The sequence below is a fragment of the Alligator mississippiensis genome, chromosome 4 (assembly GCF_030867095.1).
Source record: "Alligator mississippiensis isolate rAllMis1 chromosome 4, rAllMis1, whole genome shotgun sequence".
NCBI lineage: Eukaryota > Metazoa > Chordata > Crocodylia > Alligatoridae > Alligator > Alligator mississippiensis.
In genome coordinates this window covers 78,876,382-78,895,529 of record NC_081827.1, presented here as the reverse complement: position 1 = coordinate 78,895,529, position 19,148 = coordinate 78,876,382, and the positions used below count along the sequence as shown (strand labels likewise).

The window sequence follows — 19,148 nt, the reverse complement described above, 5'->3', positions numbered from 1 at the left end:
CTAATAAGTATTTTAAATAAAGTGTTAAAATAAATAGTTCTAAATGCTAGCTAACATTTTTTTGCAAATTGTGATATGTATGCAACAATTATAAAATTCCATTTTCATCGGGGGGGGAACAGTAATGCATCAAAAAAAAACTTCTATATTTATGAATTAATCAGCATTAACTTGTTTATTATATATAATATAAAGTATATATCCAAATAAAGAGCAGTTAACATGCCTTTGGCTGTATTAAATGAAAGGCATTGCTTTTCTTGCTTACATTGCAGCCCTTTTGTGATGTGAGTCCTGGAACGTATTAGGAGATGCCAGAGAATAGGATAGGGCTACTTTTATAAAGGAAATGCTTATATATTAAAAACAAACACAGCATTCCATTTTGTGCATGCCAATTCTCTTTAGTTCTTAATGTTTTTCTAAGCCAAAATAAAATACATGCGTTACATGTACAAGTAAAACACATGAGCAGCGTGTTCATTCCTAACAGTGTTGTAAGTGACTTCTTAATGTTCTAAATTAAATTAAAATTACAGTTACATCCATTGGGTGAATGTTTTTCAGTAGTTCTTTTCCTTACTTGTCTTGTCAACTGTCCTATTAAACAGCCAAATAAAATTTTATGTTTAGTTTCTTTTGTGCTTTTAGTAGGCTCGCATTAGCTGAACATTTCATAGACTTAAAAGCAAAGTGTGGAGTAGCTGTCTGGGGATTTCAAGATGGAGCCTCATGCTCCTACTTGTTGGTTGTCACTTGCAGGCAGGTATAAAAAGCAGTTAATGTCTCTGTTTCAGGAGTGTTCCAGACACAATACACACACACCTACAGATTGAACTGTAGTGCTTATGGTAGATTATTTAAACTTTAAATACTGATAGAAATCACGTTACTGCACATGTTTTGGTTTTTCTTCTAGGTAAGGGAACGACTGAGGGTTTCTTTAGAAAGAGTCTCTGCACTGGAAGAAGAACTAGCTGCCGCTAACCAGGAGGTAACATAAAACACTTTCTCCCCTTTTGAGGTGCAATTTCTCTAACATTATCCCTCGTGTTTCCCATTACTTTTATTGAAACTGTCACAAAAAGATAAATTACATTCTGTATACAACACTGAACATGGCCTATTGAAAATGGTTGTCAGATTAATAGAATCTTCTGATTCCTGATTTATTCAGATTTGTCATTGTGAGCAAACCAAAAACACGGGCTAGTGACAGGTCCCAGACAGGTCTTTTTTGTCCTAGACATGGAAAATCAGCAAGGTTATAGATATGTGCCTGACACAATAAGCAATATCATAGCAAAATGGCTTAGTTGGAGTTTGTGTCAGATATCACTATAAGCATTACTGTACATTCAACAGTAAATATAACATTATAGGTTAAATTCTGGGACACAGAAAAATGTAAGACAACTAACAGTGTGTTTTCTGTCTATGTGTATTAATAAATATGTTTTAAAAGTGTACGGGAGATTGCAGGCTAGACAGATTCAGTACAGTTAAGGACTGTACTTGAGATAATACATATTCATCATTTATGGATTGGTAATACAGTTCACTTAATACTGACACATTTTAAAATTCTGTTATAAAGCTGTGGTTTTCCAATAGAATTTTGGCCACATACTCCTTTTTAAGTTTGTTATAGCTCTGCATCCCATTAACATTTTGTGTTATGGATAATAAAAAAATTGTAACACTTTATACCATTACAGCAAGAAGGCAACGTCTCCAAGAACCTAAGAGAGATTGCAGATTTGTTCTTCACCTTTTTTTCTTTTTCTTTTCTTTTGTTTATAATTCTCTTTTCACTTGTTCTGTTTTTCCACTCCTTCCTTTCATGCACTCTCGTGAAGTTCCTTGTATACCCCAGTTTGAGAAACACTAACACTAATCTGAACATTGTGACCTAGAAATTTAGATTTCTGCTGACCTAGAAATTTAGATTTGTTTCTTTCCTTTTTGATGGCAATGAATTAGGGTAGGGAGTGGTGGTAGATTATATGCAACCATTTTTAGCAAAAGATTGTGCTCTCATGATTTGAAGGGAGGAAGTTATTACATAACATTGGCAATCGACAGCTAAACTGCCTACTGCTTCCACTTAACTGCTAAAATTATTACTAATGAAGTAGCTAAATGAACATTTTGCAATATTATTGAGATGGAGGCCTGTTACTCCCTTTTTTAGGTCTAATTACCAAATTTCCTTCTCAAAGCCCAAGTACATGATCACACGGGACCTAAAAATGATTGTAGAAGACAGAAGTGGGGCAAAAAAGAAACCAGGTATCATCTTCCCTTATCAGCAAGTATTCATAAATAGTTCAATGTCTAGTCAAGAGGAGGTATCAGGTGGGCTTCCCCAGGGCTCTCTCCTGAGTCTGGTATTACTTAACATTTTCATTAATGATTTGCATGATGGAATTGAGTGTATGCTTAGAAAATATGTGCATGACATCAAGTTGGGTGATGTTGTAGATGTTTAGGAGAATAGGGCTAAGAGTGAGAATGACCTGGATAAATGGGAGAAATGATCCAGAATCAACCAAATGAAATTCAAGCAGGATAGGTACCAAGTCCTGCACTTGAAACAGAAAAAATGCATGCATAAATACAGACCGGGGAATGAATGACTAGGTAACAGTAGTGCATAGAAGAACCTAGGGGTTACAATTGACTAGAGCCTGAATATTAGCCAGCTGTGTGTTCTTCTTGCCAACGATTCTTGTCACACAGTTCTTGTTTCCTATGATTTGTAGGGTGATTATAGAGAAGATGAAAATGGGCTTTTCTCTGTTGCTATAAAGGACAGGACTAGGAGCAACTTGCAGCAGAGGGAATTTATGTTGGCAATTAGGATGAACTTTCTGACTATGAGGATGGTCCAACACTGGAACAGGTGACCTAAGAAAGTTGTAGAATCTCCAATCCTGGAAATTTTCAAGCGCAGCCTGAACAGACACGTGGCTGGACAGGTTTTGGCAGGAATGATCCTGCCTTGAGTATGAAGCTGGACTAGATGATCTGATGAGGTCTCTTCTAGCCATACTTTCCTGTGATCCTGTCCAACAATGCAGTGTTGTTACTTCCCTTACTATACAGCTGGGAGTTGCAGCGAGTGTCCATTTGTGCCTCTTAGAAAAAGGTTTTATGTTTGTGAATGCAAAAATAAGTATCTTTGGTTACTTTACTACATTGTCCCACTGTATCATCAAGTTTCTCCATTGCGGAGTCCCCTACCTGGCATGTTCTCTGCTGTAGAGGGACATAACAGTTATGCTGTGTTTGGAGCCTTCCATATCTTTAAGTAGAGAAGACCACAATTGAACCTTAGATATATTTCATTCATTCTGTCCAAAAACCTCACACAGTCTTGATTTTACCATATATTTAGATTGGTATTTTCACAACTATGAAGGCTAGTTGGGTTTTTTTGTTTGTTTTTTAAACTGAAAGCTTATATTCTGCAGAAACTTGAGATCATCACAAAGAAATCAGTGTGACATACCCCTGTGTTGTTATATAGTCTAACGCTAAATACAAACTGTAAAATTACAAGGGGACTTCCAAGGGACCTCAGTGAAATTAAATGAAACCCTCTAGTTTAAAATAACAGTTCTTTGTCAATGTTGCCAGGTATGTACTTTATAATATTTCTATAAGAACAGCTCTTCAAAGTTGTTTTGGCAATTGTTGCTATTGATACTTTGGTAATGCCCTGACCAATAAGCAGGAAGTGATGTATTTTATAGGAGGTTCTGTAAACCCTTTCCTTGGAAGAGAGACACTTCTAGGGCCAGAGAGAGATTTTGGGATAGTGTATATGCACTTTAAAATAAGCTGGAAATAATGATTTTAAGAACCTTTCTGATCCAGCATCCTTAGAAACATTATACAGACTTATTGTGTTAATAGCGCTGAAAACATTTAGTTAGGACATCACTCAAGAGAGCTGGAAAGTGATAAGTTCATTTGCACAACATGTATTTTGATATCTCAATTTCCTGAGAGGTATTATAGCTAAAATCTGAGAATGCAATTAAATAATCATAAAAAAGAGCTTGGCAAAGAGAGATGCAGAAGGGAATTGGCAGATTAAGTCTGAACCATCAGTGCATTTTGAAGAGTTCAGATAATGTTCACAATTATTTAATTAAAACAGACAAAATGGATTAGACAACAACAAAATATAGGGGCTGGTTTAACACCAGAATCCCCAGTGAATGTACAGTCTGTTTATTTGAACGGCTTTGTAAATTGGTTGTACTGTGCATGAAAAGAAATGGAGCAAGTTTCCAAAGCAGTTGAGTACAGGCTTTTCAGTTATTTCTGTATTACTGTCACTCAGTGTCTTTTCTTCTAAAAAGCTGTCATTACTAAGCAGCAGTGCTCCTCCCTTGATAATACATATTATTTTCTTTCATATCTGTGTTCTTTTCATTGTAACAGCACACCTCATGTACAGGACTACTGTATAAACCTAAAACGATGATAGTATGTTGGTCCCCTGATTAAACTGTTGTATCAGTAGGGAACAGACACACAGCAGATCCAGATCTAGGAAACAGTAGGAATCTGTTTATTAAATTAGCATCTCTTTCTCTGCAAGTGTTACCTGTCTTACCTCTAGTTGCCTGCAAGAAATATTGTACCCATTAAGAATTATTGTACCCATAAAGATATACAGAACACAAGAAATTCAGAGTTTAGGCAGCAAGCAAGCTAGATACCCAAGCAATGTATACCCAAAGACTTATACTATGAAAATTTAAATATGAGCTTGTTCTCCTAAATGGACTATGTTGCATGCTTTCTGAATAACTAGCATACTTGCAAATATTAAAAATTGACATTGCATTCTCAATTCAGGGAAAAAAATATCTGGAAACTTATGAAACACTTTCAATTAAGTTAATAACACTTATTCAGCTGAAATTGCAGAGGGAATCAAGATAGACAAAATGTAATTCCCCAAATTGCAATTTGACCATATCTGATGCTTGTACTGTTACACAAAATGTTGTGGAAACACAAGTGTTTTAACACTCTTTTATGTCACCACTCTGCTGCTACATTGATCCAGAAAAGAGTCTCTCCTGTTGAATCGAATTTTTTTTACTCTAAAATCTTTGTATTGCCTAACTTAATGAAATTTCACACAGAGTAGTCTAACTGGGTATGACTACCAAATTCTAACTCTGCTTCAGCTGAACTTTTCAAAACGAAGAATATCCACAAATTGGTACATTGGTCTTCTATCTTAGAGTTAGCAGGTTCTAAAAAGAACAAAATGATAAGTTCATTGCCATATCTTCAGACCCGCACTCTATAGAAATTATGCCAATTTTATATATTATAAAATGTGGTTCAGTTAAAGAAACAGCTTTGATTCCTTTCTTTATCAAGAAAAATTAAAAAGGCATATCAAATTAGATAAGGAGGCACTGTACTGTTTACCCTATATAGTTTAACAAAAATGTATAGGGTAAAGTTCACCAAACTCAAGTATAATGATAGTCATTTGCGCTGTGTAGTCTTACTGTTGTCCTCCATTTGACTTTCTCTTTAGAAATTCCATGCTGATAGCTTTGGTACTTAAGTTTCATCTTCCCTGTTTGTTAAATTATTTCCTGGAAACATTTAAAATTACACTTCAGAAGCTCAATCATATGAATATCTGAATAGATTTTATAGGTGTTGAGCACGCTCAGTTTCTGTTGAAATCAGGGTGTGTTCACTTGGCACCATACAAAATCACACTCTAAGACCAACATATGGGGTTTTATTCTTTTTTGTGAGATAGAAACAATGCGGTGGTCCAGATTACTGAGGGGCAGCATTTTTACACTGTTAAATAACACACACACACCCAAAGCAATATTCTTACTGGGATATTTTACACTCGAATTCAGCTACATTTATCTGTTGTAAAGTTAACAGAGAGGTCTCACATAGGCTCTAGCAAAGCAGTTCCCTTCAATACAGTAGTGATCATTAAATGTTAGCTTTTTGCCAACAATTACAACGAAGTGGTATCGCATCTGAAACTGCCATTTGCTGTTGCGTCCAAAGACCAATGAAGTCCTATTTCAGCACTGTTTGAGTAGGTATGCAGCAGCTATTCAGTGAGTATAAACTTAGGTAGGCTTTATTCATCCTAACAGCCAGGTGGCTGACCAGATTTTTCCCATTTAGTTTTATACAAGGAGATATATGTGGTCACAATTGGCAAATGTTAACTTCTTCAATGGCTTCTATTGTCACTGTGCCATATAGTAGCTTTTTTATGATAGTTGGCAGCAGAGTTTGAATCATACCAGGAAAAAAAAGTACTGTAAAAATTCACATAGATATACAGCTGCTTACCACTTGGGTGCTGCTTTGTTGTTGCCCTCCCATGAGCCACACTTCAGCTGCTTCCACAGGTCCCGTGCTGTGTGTAAAGAGCTCTTTCACAGATGCTAGTATTTAGCAACTGATTTCTGCTGCTACCCTGTAAGCACACAGCAAGTGGCATACACAACACCAAGGTTCTGCAGTACATTAATATTTGCCTAAGAATGTTATATGTGCAAATTTCATGGGGGGGGGGGTTTAATTTAGATTAGGAACTTGTTCAAATTCTAGCTAGTTCCTGACTGCAATGATCTCAGATCATTTGTCTGAGTGAGACTTGCTCCTTGTTTTGCAAGAGTGGAACTTCAGATTCTCTTGCTCAGTTCTTTTTGGAATGGGCTGTATCAATAAGGCTGCTGGAAAAGCAACCAGCCCTCTAAATCCCCAGTTTTCTGTGCCCTGTTGCTAGTCTTGGGAATTTAAGTCCTCATTAAAAAATGGATTAAATTACATCTGAATCCAGCATAGAGCATAAGATGTGTAATGAAGCTACATTTATCTCAGAAAAAAATGGTATTAAGCTGTGGATGTTTACCAGTTGATCACTCTGTTAGAAACTTACCAGAATTTACTTAGGTTGTGGAGCACACTTGAAAAATTCCAGAAACCTCTGTAGAACATGGATACACAGTACCTAGACATATGATACAGTTTCAAAGATGAATCTTAAACCCAGTCCTGACCTAGTACTCATTGTAAATGACAGCTATTGTGACTTCCACCAAATCAGAGTTCACTTGATCTCTGAACCATATTAATTTCCAAAAAAACGCTTCCAGCTAGAAACAACCCTGAACTTTGTGCCTCCCCCCAAATTTTGTGTCTTCACCACAACTTTTTGTGTCTTCAACACTGACTTAGTATATTGGAAGCAACTTTGGTTTTGCTTCTGGTGTTTATTTGAAGTATCTGAATCCAATTTCTTCCCTCCTTTCCTAGCTGTGTTCCACAACATGTCTTCCATGCGTTTAAAACTTTTGTATAATTTTGAGATGCATACAGTAGTAAGTTATATGTCAGTTTCCAAGACCATTTATTCCAGTTCAGACATCAGCTCTTCCATTTTCTGGGTTCAAATGAAAAGAACAGCATACACGAAATATACACATTTCATTATTTTATATCAGAATCAGAAAGCTTGTGTTTCAAGAGCACTAAAAACAGTCTGTAGAACACAGATACATATAGAGGATAGGTTTATATTTACTCCAAACCACTTCCCAAGAAGCTAATGCCACTGTGACATCATCTCCATCAGCAGAGGTTGAATTTCTGATTAGACATCATTAGCTTCAAGTCCCTATCCCTGCTGTACCTTAGATGTAGCATAAGGCCCTGTTCCTGAGGCTCTGAACACATTCACATAATGGCATGATCCTAACAGTTGTGCATCTTGCCATGCCACAAGTGCACAGTGCAGGAGCTAAAATTTTTGAGGTCAGGGATCAGATCCCAATTGCTGACTCTCTACTTGTCAGTACAGGGAAAGCCCAGGATTATGATCTTCAGCTCCTGCTGTACCAACAAGTTGAAATATTAGTATCACAGCCCTGCAGCTGAATGTCAGCCCCTGCCCAGACAGCCCCAGGTCTGGTTCATGACCCAGGGCCATCCAGATTGGGACTGGCAGCTACCTGATTGAGTACATAATAAGGGTACATTCAGAGTGGTCGGTCCCCTGGTATCCACAGGGGTTAGAATAGAACAGGTTTGTCAAATGCATCTGAGTCCTGGACAGGATCCAGGCCATGGGGCTCCTTGCAGGCCAGATCCAGGCCAGGGTTTGAGTGGCCACCACATCAGCAGTGAGACATTAGGTGGTGATGGTGGCAATGGGTCTGGCAGCACAAGGGGCTCAGCAAGAAACAAAGCTCGCCACCAGTGGCCATGTCCAGCAGGAACAAAGGATTCTGGATTCTATGGTAAGCCATGCCACCCATCTTTCCATGCCTGGCAGGCTGGATAGAAAGGCTCTGTAGGCCAGATCCAACCCGCAGGCAAAATGTTTGTTACCCCTGGTTTAGATATACATCTCTGACTGTTCTGTTTAATAGCGATTCTTGTAGCAAGACATTCTGTGCATATCCCAGTTAGTGGCTAGCTTATATGCTGATGCATTCTTTGTCTTATGTTAACAATTATATGGCATTCTTGAAACCAGCCACCAGCTTTTTGGGTATTTAACTTCAGAGATCTCAGAGAAAAGGTTGATGTTGGAATTTATGATTCTTTATATCCTCCAAGACAATGCAGCTATCCAAGCTAGATGGAATGAGCACTTTGAGGTGTTCTTGACCCGTGAGTTGACTGTGACAGATACCACCATTGAATCCATCCCCCAGCACACTGAAAGGGGATCCCTCACCAATTCTCCTATCCTAGATGAAGTCTGGTATGCCATCAAGGAAACCAAGAACAACAAGGCTACTGGACTGGATGGCATACCTGCTGAAATCTACAAGGCTGGTAGCAAGGAACTGGTACTGAGACTCCACAGATTTATTCTTTGAATTTGGAACAACAAAGAGATCCCTGGGGACCTGAGGAATGCCAGTACCATGACTAGATTCACAATATCTCATGTGTGTGGAAACTATTGAGGTATTGCCCTCCTTTCTACAGCAGGGAAAATCCTTGCCTGCCTCCCGAATAATTTTCTACCTATTGCTGAGGAAGTCCTGCCAGAATCACAATGAGGTTTTAGACCATCCCATGAGGCAATTGACATTTGTTGCCCACCAGATCCAAGAAGTGCCAGGAACATGGTATATGGCCTTCATTGACTTAACTAAGACCTTTGATTTCATCAATCATGAAGCCTTGTGGAAAGTGCTGGACAGATTTGGATGTCCTGAAAAGTACATCAAAGTCCTGAAGCTTCTCCACGACTATATGATGGCAACTATTATTTGTAGCAGATCAAAGACAGATCAATTTGTCATCCAGACTGGGGTCAAGCAAGGTTGCAACATCACCTCAACTCTGTTTTGTGTGTCTTTATTGATCACAGTCTCTGAAAAGACACCATTATCCAGGTCTGCTGAAGATTCTGGTGATTCAGTCATCATCTACACTCTCCTCTACAGTTGTGAAATGTGGGTGACCTACCATCATCATCTCATGAGCATGGGGAAGTATCACCAATAGTGCCTCTGGAAAATCCTCCACATCAAATGGGAAGATTGCCACATAAATGCCGGTATCCTGGCTGAAGTCAACATTACCAGCATTGAGTTGCTGGTCCTCAAGCACCAACTTCACTTGGCCAGACAGTGTGTGCAGATGTTTGACTCTCAATTCCAAAATCAAGTGCTCTACTTCCACCTTAGTTATAGCCTGAGACCTCACAGTGGCCAGAGGAAATATTTCAAGGACATATTGAAGGCCTACCTCAAGAAAACAAATGTTGAGATCAAGATATGGGAAGAGGTGGCTGCTAACTGACTCCAGTAGTGCCTCAACCTCAACCAAGCAGCAGCCCATTTTGACGTAAAGCATCTTGCCCTCAAGAGAGAGCAGAGGAAGGAAAAGGAGAGGAATCCCAGTCTGCAGCCTACTCTCCCCTGCAGAAAGACATGCAACTTCTGTGGACAAATCTGTGGCTCAAGGATTGGACTCTTAAGTCACCTCAAGACTCATCAGTGAACCATGGTAGAGAATATCCACGAATTGAGGGATCACCAACATCTGTTCTAGGAGCTCCATAAAGTATAGTCTCTTGCTTCACCCAAAGCAGTTAAATATATTTTAGTCATAGAAGGCCCAAACCCTGTACTAAATGTCTTGCTTCTGCTCTACAGGGTTGATCCAGAGGCAGAAAAGTTGTATGGAGGAATTCTACAGCTAAGGAGAATCTTGTTTGTACTTATTAGGAATGATGGAGCACAGCATTGTTGGAGGGATTTTATTACCTATGGATTATGCCATAATACTTAATTTGGATTTATTTTAAAGGCATAATCCTGTCCATCTATTTTGCACTCTGGTTGTTCTGAGTATTTTGGTCTCTGAGTGAAAACATCGCAGATTAAAAAGCTCTCCACCCATTTGATATACAAAGTTAGCTGTAAGAGACTTTAATGACACATTCACTTCTAAGGCTCATTATCTTATATTTGTCTCCTGAAAGCATAAATCTATACATTAACACATCATCAAAAAAATGCAATTCCTAACAAAAAATAGAATTGATTTTGGTAACAAAATTATTTGATTAAATAATTTTGCTAAGAAGAAAAAACGTTTTCATTACTGGAATATTCACTATATATATTATACACATATAAGCAAACTTGAAATGAAACAAATATATGGCTCAAGTTAAAATGCAGGAGGTCATACCAGATGACTCTAGCTGTCTGTCTTGTTTTTAAGTCCATAATGATAAACATTTTTGTGAAAAAGCTGTAATATCTCTTACTCATAAATATTTCCCCACCTTTATCATCCTTTCTATGCATGGTGAGGATGGGAGACAAACTAGAATATTTTTCTGAAAAGTTTATTGTACATTCTTAAAAATAATACCGAGATTAAATTTTGAATTAACTTAAATACTTTCTTTACAGTTATTAGCCTTTTTCCTTTGCCTTCAGTGTTACTATATGGTTAAATCTCTAAAATGTTGTAGACACACACCAGCAGGAAGTTACAGGGTTTCCCACTCTCTAGATGCATAGTTCCAGTGTAATCGAAAAAAGGGCTGATCCCTGCCTAATCCCCAGAGACAGCAGCAGGTCCTGAGTTCAGGACCCAGGGCTGCTTCCTGCCCAGTCCCTAAAGGCGTACCCCTGGTCCTAGATCCAAGACCCAGGGCTGCTCCTCACCTGATCCCTAGTGGCACCCATAGTCCTGGACACAGCACCTCTGACTGCTTCCAGCCCAATGTGTTTGATTCTAGTACCAGGACTTGTGGCTCTCCATACCTGTTTAAATATGCAGCAGTTTTCTAGTGCCTGGCACATGGGGAGCCCAGCATGGCCCATAATGCCATAATTTTTGGATTGGGCATAAAATTCCTCAGATACCTATTGCATGATCATTTTAATGTCTGGCTAGGGGCTTTACTCTAACGTTTTGTTCTGTCATCCTTATTGTACTCAGTGTGTAGCCACTTGTGATGTATTTTGAGGCCTTTAGGGCTGCACTGCCATCAGTGCACTGATAACATTGAAATCTGCCTGACCTTTTCATTGAGTCAAATGCCTCTCAGCTATTTATAAATGTAAATAAAAATAAAAAAATCTTTCTGCATATTCTGTTGGAGAAATTGTTTGATAGATAGGGCTGTGTACGTTAGTGAGACAATAGGTATGAGCTATGTTTGCAATTGTATAGATTTGTTCAGGGGAACATTTATGTAGAGAGAGAATTTTTAAATTGAAATATATATGCAATGACATTAGTAAACACTATTACCTCTTCCCCATGCTTGTATTTATTATTCTGTGTTTTGAAATTAGATGCTGTACAGACAGCAAATACAAATATTTAATGGCGAAGTATCCCAAAATATAGAAAGTGAATGTATCTGTCTGCTGTAGGATATTTCTAGTTACTAATTATTAATAGTCTTTGTAATTGAAGTTCTTCTCAAAGCTTCTAAAGCATATATGTGTGGGTCCAATGCCCACATATTTCTTACCTCTTTAGATAATATCCAGTATTTTCATTTAATTTTAGCAACTTGTGAAAATATGTATTCTAATAGAGTTTTTGTACAAAAGAAGAGTGAAGATCCATAATGTAACTGATTTATCTATGAAGAGCAGAGCATATTACTTAGCATCATTGTTGCTATTCATAAAACAGCAAGGGGGAATCTCCATTACAACCCTTTATATTCTGTTATCACTCTTTGTATGTCCTGATGAGCCTATATACCATGTAAGTTGCTTTTAAACTATTATCATCAGATTTTTTTCCCCAGTGGAGCTGTTAATTATACCATCATAACAAAAAGAAATTCAAGCTATGAAAAATTGCTGTTTGCTAGTTTTACAATTTCTATTTCCCTAAACCTGCTGTGCAACCATGTAGCAATTGTTTAAAATATTTGTTAGAGTAGTCCCCTGCTGAGTGTTAGCTGTTTGAATTGTGTTTTGCAAACTTCAAATCCACCCCTTTTTTTTTGTTTGGCTGAAACATTTGTCTTGATGAAATGTTGATCCTCCATGATTATAATCATTGTCATTTTTAATACTTTGGCTTTATCTCTGTATTGTTGATAAATGCAGATAAAAACCACCAGGTTTTCCTTCTGTTCCTCTAACACAAACTCATCACAGAGATTAGCAGTTTGATCAAAATGAATATAAAGCTGACCCAGTTTGTTTCCTTAAATAAATAGCTTCTAAGCATTTTCTAGGCAGAACTCTTTAATTTTGAAAAAACAATTAGTTACCATTATTTTAATTTAATGTCAATACCATAATCTTCCTCGCATTTGTTTTGCAGTCAAAGTAACATCACATTCTAGGAAACAGTAATCTGGACCAATTTGTTCATTGTTTTACAGTGTGATGTGCATTATTACACACCAGAATTTAAGGAATCGCTCTCTATATGCTTTGCTTGGATCTACTTTGCCAGTGGATCCAAACAAAGTGGATCAAGTGCAAAGTTTTTTTCTTTCTGAGACTTCTTTATAGTTTAGGTGACCTAGTAATTTCTTATGCTATCAGCTTCTTCAATCTTACCTTGTCCATACTTTTATCATGAATCAATCACTAGTCACTTCTTTGTTTTCTCCCATGCTACTATCTTAGGCTCTGAAAAATTCACCAGTATAATCTGTATTCAGTCACAATCTTATTCCCTTCAAAGGCATCCTTAAAAATCACATCTCTCTTGATGGCTTACTAACCCCAAATAAACTTATAGTTAGGATATGGGTGTAAGCAAGCAGGTCATGAATAGTTAGGATATGTCACCTGTGTGGTAAAGGCAGGGACCAGTAGTCAAGATCAAGGTTGGGGGATTCAAGTCAGAAACCCAAGTCAGAAATGCAGAGCTGAAGTCAGGTGCCAAAGTTCAAAGCAACAATCATGGTTGCAGAGCCAAAATCAGAAACCAAAGTTAGAAGCTGAAGGCAAGGAAACTGCTTCTTCTCTTTGCATTTCCTACTTACGTCTATTAATAAGAGCAATGAAAACCAAATTATTACTGGAAAATCTGTGTCAGTTCTTCCCCACAGTCTTTTATTTATCTTGTATATCACATTTATATAATATCTCTATGTTACTCACCTTTGCCTCTCTTGTTCAGATTGTAAGTCAGTTGGACAAACACTGTCTGTTTCATGTTTGTATTGCAAGATGGGGCCTCAATTCTGATTGCAACCTTTGTGTGCTGCCGTAATATAAATATTTATTGATGTTTATAATAATAATAATGCTAAGGCTTGTATTCATTTTTAATAAATATGAATAGTTTTTAATACACAGTGATTATTGTATACTCGTGAATTGCCTGTCAAGAATGATGGGGGGCGGGCGGGGACAGAATGCCATATGTCACCACCCTACACCGCCACTGCCTCCCACAAGCAGGGGCAGGGAAGGGAAGGTTACACATGGTGGCTGCCACTGTCAGCTACTGGCCTGCACTGCTGCTGGTCCGCATCTGGCTGCGCACCACCCCCAACTCCCCCCAGTTCATGTCTGGCCCCATGCACCCCCTGCCCCATGCCCCCCAGCATGACCTAACCCTAACCCCCCATCTGTCTCTCCTGTCATCTAGCAAATTGCCAGTCAAGAATGATGGGGGGCGGGGGGCAGGAATGAAGTACCACCACCCACCACCCTGTGTCACTGCTGCCACCTCCCAGGAGTGGGGGGGAGCTTGCCCCACTGTCCCCTCTGTCCCCCTCTGCCAGCACCCTGTGCCACTGCTGGCTCCAGGTAGTGGCCTTGCCTTTCCCCCAGCCCTGATTCTTGGAGGTAGCAGTGGCACAGAGTGGTGGCAGTGTGGAGCTGGCCTCGCCCTGCCCCCCCCCCGCTCCATCCCCTCCATCCCCACCGGCATGGCAGCACTCTGTGCTCACTGTCAATCTTGATGGGCAATTCACTAGATGATGGAGGAGATGAGGGGAGCAGGGATGAGGCCAGCACTGCGCCACCACCACCCCATGCCACCGCTGCCTCCAAGGAGCAGGGCTGGGCGGTAGCCTCATCCCTCTGCTCCATCCTATCCATCCCCACATCATGACAGGGCTCCACTGTGTGTTTCTGTCTGTGCAGAGCACTCTGATTGGTTGTTTCTGTAAGCATTGTGATTGGCTGCTGAGACAACCAATCAGAGTGCTCCAAGAGTCTTATGGACAGACAGACAGACGCACCGACAGATGGACTAAGCCCTTTATATAGAGAGAATTATGGAACTTGAGTGTCTAGAAGCTCTGATCATGGGACCACACTGTGGTGGTGATGTACAGACACAGAATAAAAAGTTGGCTCCTGCTCAAAAGAGTTAACAGACTTTGTTGTCCTTGAATTGTGAGAGTTGATTTTAGACATGCATGAACAGCATTGCTTTAAAATGTTGGGATAAGAAGCAAAGTCAGCATATATATGTTATAACATTTATATATTATATGCTGATTTTGTTTCTCTACTATACACACACAGACATGTGTGTGTATGTATATATGTATGTATATGTGTTCATAATCACGTTATAATGTATTTAATGTGTACAATTGAAGCTTTTACTATTTACATAAAAGTAATATAAAACCCATGTTTGTTCTGCTAGTTGATGAACTGATACTTTCAGAATTCATCATATCAGGAGCATTCCCATTCCTGAAAGTGTTGCTCAAATTGTTTTATCTGGTGCTGTTTATGTTAGTGGGTGCTATTGCTTTATTATGCCTATACAATAAGGAGCCAAAATACAATACAATTTAGAACTGAGGTATAACAAATCCATTTTTTTCAGTGTTTGATGAACACCATTAAAATAAGTAGCAATTTTTATTTGACAGACAATGGGCACATCTCCATGAGATGCTACATGCGCATAGGACTAATTTTACTGTACATTAGCATGGCTAGCAAAAACTGCTAATATGTTATGCGCGCTAGATTTAGGCCAACGCACATGAAACATCACACAAAAAGCGTTCATCTGCACTGATGCACTGTAGTGCTGATTATGGTGCGTTAAATACCTGTTAATTACAGGTACTAAACTTAATGCACCATAATTATGGTGCATTAATGAATATGTAGATGTGCCCAGTGAGTATGAATCCCAGAAGAGGCCATTTACTAGATCTTTTAAGATAACGTTACTATATTTAAACTTTGAATCTGTGCAATGATGTGAGCTTACTATTAATAGGTATCATAGGACATATCTGTAATCTTCATATTTTAGCAGCATGTACATATATCAGGAGAATGCAGGGAATGTAAAGAATATGGGAGGTCAGAGTCCGCTAGGATATTATAGGGCACATCTGTAATTCCTGTTATTTCCTCCGCCTTATATTATAAAACTGCAGGATATGGAAGCTCAAAAGTGGCTGACTTATAAACTGTTGACTACTAATGTGCTAATATTCTCTTGAAGTACAGGGAGGAGAAAAGAGAGAGGGAAAGAACGAGAGAGACAAGCACATGAGATGGCATTAACATAGATGCATGCTGCCAGTAGCCCAGGAGACAGAGGCTTAGTGAGGAGCTGTAGCTGATGTCTGGGAGCTCTCCCCTATCCTCTCCACCTTCACTGTCCTAGAGCACTGCCCTGCCAGAACTAGGAGAACGGAGGAACATCTCTCCTTGCCACTAAAACCAGGAGACTCCATGCCCTCCTCACCCCACCCAGACCTGGGAGACCAGAAATGGAGAGGTACGTGGGGATCAGTAGCTGGGATGGTATGCTCCAGGAGAGTGGCAGTGGAGTGAACAGATAACACTAACTGATACAGTACCCCAATCTTCCCTGCCTGCAACCTATGGGGAGGGGCTGGGAAGGGGAACAGAGCACTGTGGTTTGCTGGAGGAGCCAGAGGGTGCCTTTTCGCACTCCATAAAGTATACATTATAAAAGGAAGCACACTTGCACCATTTTTGGTGTTTCAGAGGGCATCTACATCTGTCTGGCTCACCTTTTGAAGCACTTCAAACTACGTATGTGATTAAGTACCTTTCTGAATCAAGGTGACAGCTCATGTTAAATATAGATTCAAGATGATAGGAAAGGACAGGAATAAAAACTGTCATTGTGGATGTATGTGCCTCTGTCTTTCCACTTAAATGTGCACCCATGTTCAAATGCAGATGTACATGACGGAAATATAAAGGAGATGAGAGAGAATTTTTCTTATGTGAAATTATAAAGAATTATATATCACACCTCTTTGCTGCTGATGCTTGTTGGTTTCCTAGGGCACTTTTACATGTGATGGGGTTTTAGTCCTCAGGGTTTCAGTCTATGACCCCTAAATTGAAATGATGGGTTTTAAATTTTTCCATCATTGTGTACACATGATCACTTAAAAATCTCATAAAATGTTTAGTGCGCTATTCACAGTAAATTACTGCAGGGTGCACCGCATAACAATCCACCCGGCTAATCTCTTTGTACTAAATTACAGCAAGGAGTACCTATAGCTCACAGCATGCTGATCTGAACAGGTGACTGAAAGTGGTGCTGTTTCATTAAGTTTAATAATTTTATTAAATTTCTTTTCATTACTTTAATTCATGTAATCATTTTACACATATTTTTACATTGTTTTCAAATTACCAATATTTTAAAATTGTTTTTCTTAACTTTATTTTTTTTCATTTTTATTCTCACCTTATTTTTCATTTTACTGTTTCTATGTAAGCAAGTAAAATGTATTTTGTATGTAAATCTGCTTAGGAGTTTTTTATTTCACTCAAACAGCCACCCCTTCAAACAGGGCGCTGACATTCTCCCCTTGCTTATATGTGCACAAAGATCTAGTGCCCTGTGAATTTCTTATATATTTCCACACATATCGGAGTGCTGTGGTGCACTCCCTGCATTAACTTACAGGGAGGTCCCAATCCCTGGGCATGGGACCAGGGGTCTGAGTTGAGACAGGCCCCATGTGCAGCGGCCACACAGCAGCACTGGGCTGTGCTCAGGATGGCCAAGGAGAGGGTACAGGATATCCCATGCTGCAGGGAGGCAGCAACTGGGTGGGTGGTCTACAGGATACAAATGCCCAGTCCATTAACACAAGGCAGGAGGGTGCTCTGGTGGGGAGGGGAGCCATCATGGAAAGGAGCAGCAGAACTTGCAAAGTCACAGAGCCTAGGTCTCGCGTACAGAGCAAAAATCCCCAGACATTTCCTGCCAACAACCATGAGAAACGTTATTTGGATTATAAAATTAAAGAAAGGAATGCTTTAAATTTTGCACTGTGCTGAAAATTCTTTTCTCTGGGTTTGTAAACCATTAGTTTGTATTTTTTTTATTTTACTATTTAATTTATTTTAAATCAATAGGTAATCTAGGACTAGCATTAGTTTTGCAGGTCCTGGCATTTGCTCTGTACATAAGCTTCCAAGTTTCCTGTCTTTTTTTTAATTTATTTTAGATTTTGCAATGTTTTTTTCTGAATATTTAATAGTTTTTCCATGTTTAGATTATTTTTTGTTTGCTCCCCCACCACTCTGCACCTCTAAAACATCCCTTTATGCCTGGCTGCAGTGTAATTGTCCCCTAATGCCATTAATTTGCTCACCGCTTTTACATGAACCCAACAAGTGGAGTTCTGTGAACCCGATCATGAGCCTAAAGGAGCAGGGCCATGTGCAGAGGGCCATGACCATGACCATGACCCCACCACAACCCCACTCCAGAAGCAAGCAGCCAGCCGTGGCCAACCAGTGGAGGTCACTGTAATCAGGGCTGCTGCACTGCTCCCATAACATTTCCTCTGTGCATGCAGCTTTCCATCGTTCCCTGGGCAGCCCACCCAAGGGGGGAGTTGTGGAGGGGGGGGGGTGGTTTCAAGTCCTGGGTTTTATTATTGTGACCAGAGAAAGACACAGCGGGAAAGCCAAGGCCAGTTGGTGGTGGGATGGCCCAGAATTTTGCTAAGGGTGGGAGCACTAATTCGGGGGGTGCTCTAAGCACATCAGCCTGGTCCTCTGACCCCGTCAAGCTTGCCAAAAGATGTCTAATTGCCAATACAAGCCAGCAAGCAACTTCCCCCACAACCTTCCATTAGCTAGCATATCCCCTCTTAAAGAGAACATGACACAAAGAATCGAACAAAGCAAATAGAAACCTTTATTTACAAACAGAAAACTAAAAAAGTAAACAAACCATAGAACAACTCTTTTAAGATAGCAATTCATAATTACCATGAATCACTATGAATAACTATAAGGGTGCATGATTTGTGAAAAAACACTATTACTATAATAGTGCAATTACTATAACTGTGCCTGAATCATGAAAAACAAACAAACTAAAATCAATAATCAATTCTAACTAAAAAACTTGGTTCTAAGGTGGACTTTCATTCAGAGCATTACTGAGAACTTGGGGATGGCAGAGCATGGATCTGTGCTGGCTGTTGCTGCTCCCTGGCAGGGGCAGGGGCAGGGGCAGGTGCAGGACCAGGGCTGACAACCATCAGGCATAGAATTGTTACCAGTATGCCCACAGTATTTGCTGGTCCTGCCAAGTCTCTGAATGCCTCCTGGACTCTACACGGTTCCTTTCATGCTGGATGGCCATGAATCTTCCTGCAGCAT

The 19,148-nt window shown here is 39.4% G+C and overlaps 1 protein-coding gene across 5 annotated transcripts in view; it reads left to right on the top strand.

The window, feature by feature from the left end:
* The window catches only part of PPFIA2 (PTPRF interacting protein alpha 2), a 706,597-nt gene that overhangs the window by 484,776 nt on the left and 202,673 nt on the right, over positions 1-19,148 (top strand). For all 5 annotated transcript variants that reach the window (XM_059726131.1, XM_059726132.1, XM_019494145.2 and 2 more), the window contains one exon: positions 920-994. In XM_059726131.1, the coding sequence (XP_059582114.1) occupies positions 920-994 (75 nt within the window). The remainder of the gene's footprint in view (positions 1-919; positions 995-19,148) is intronic.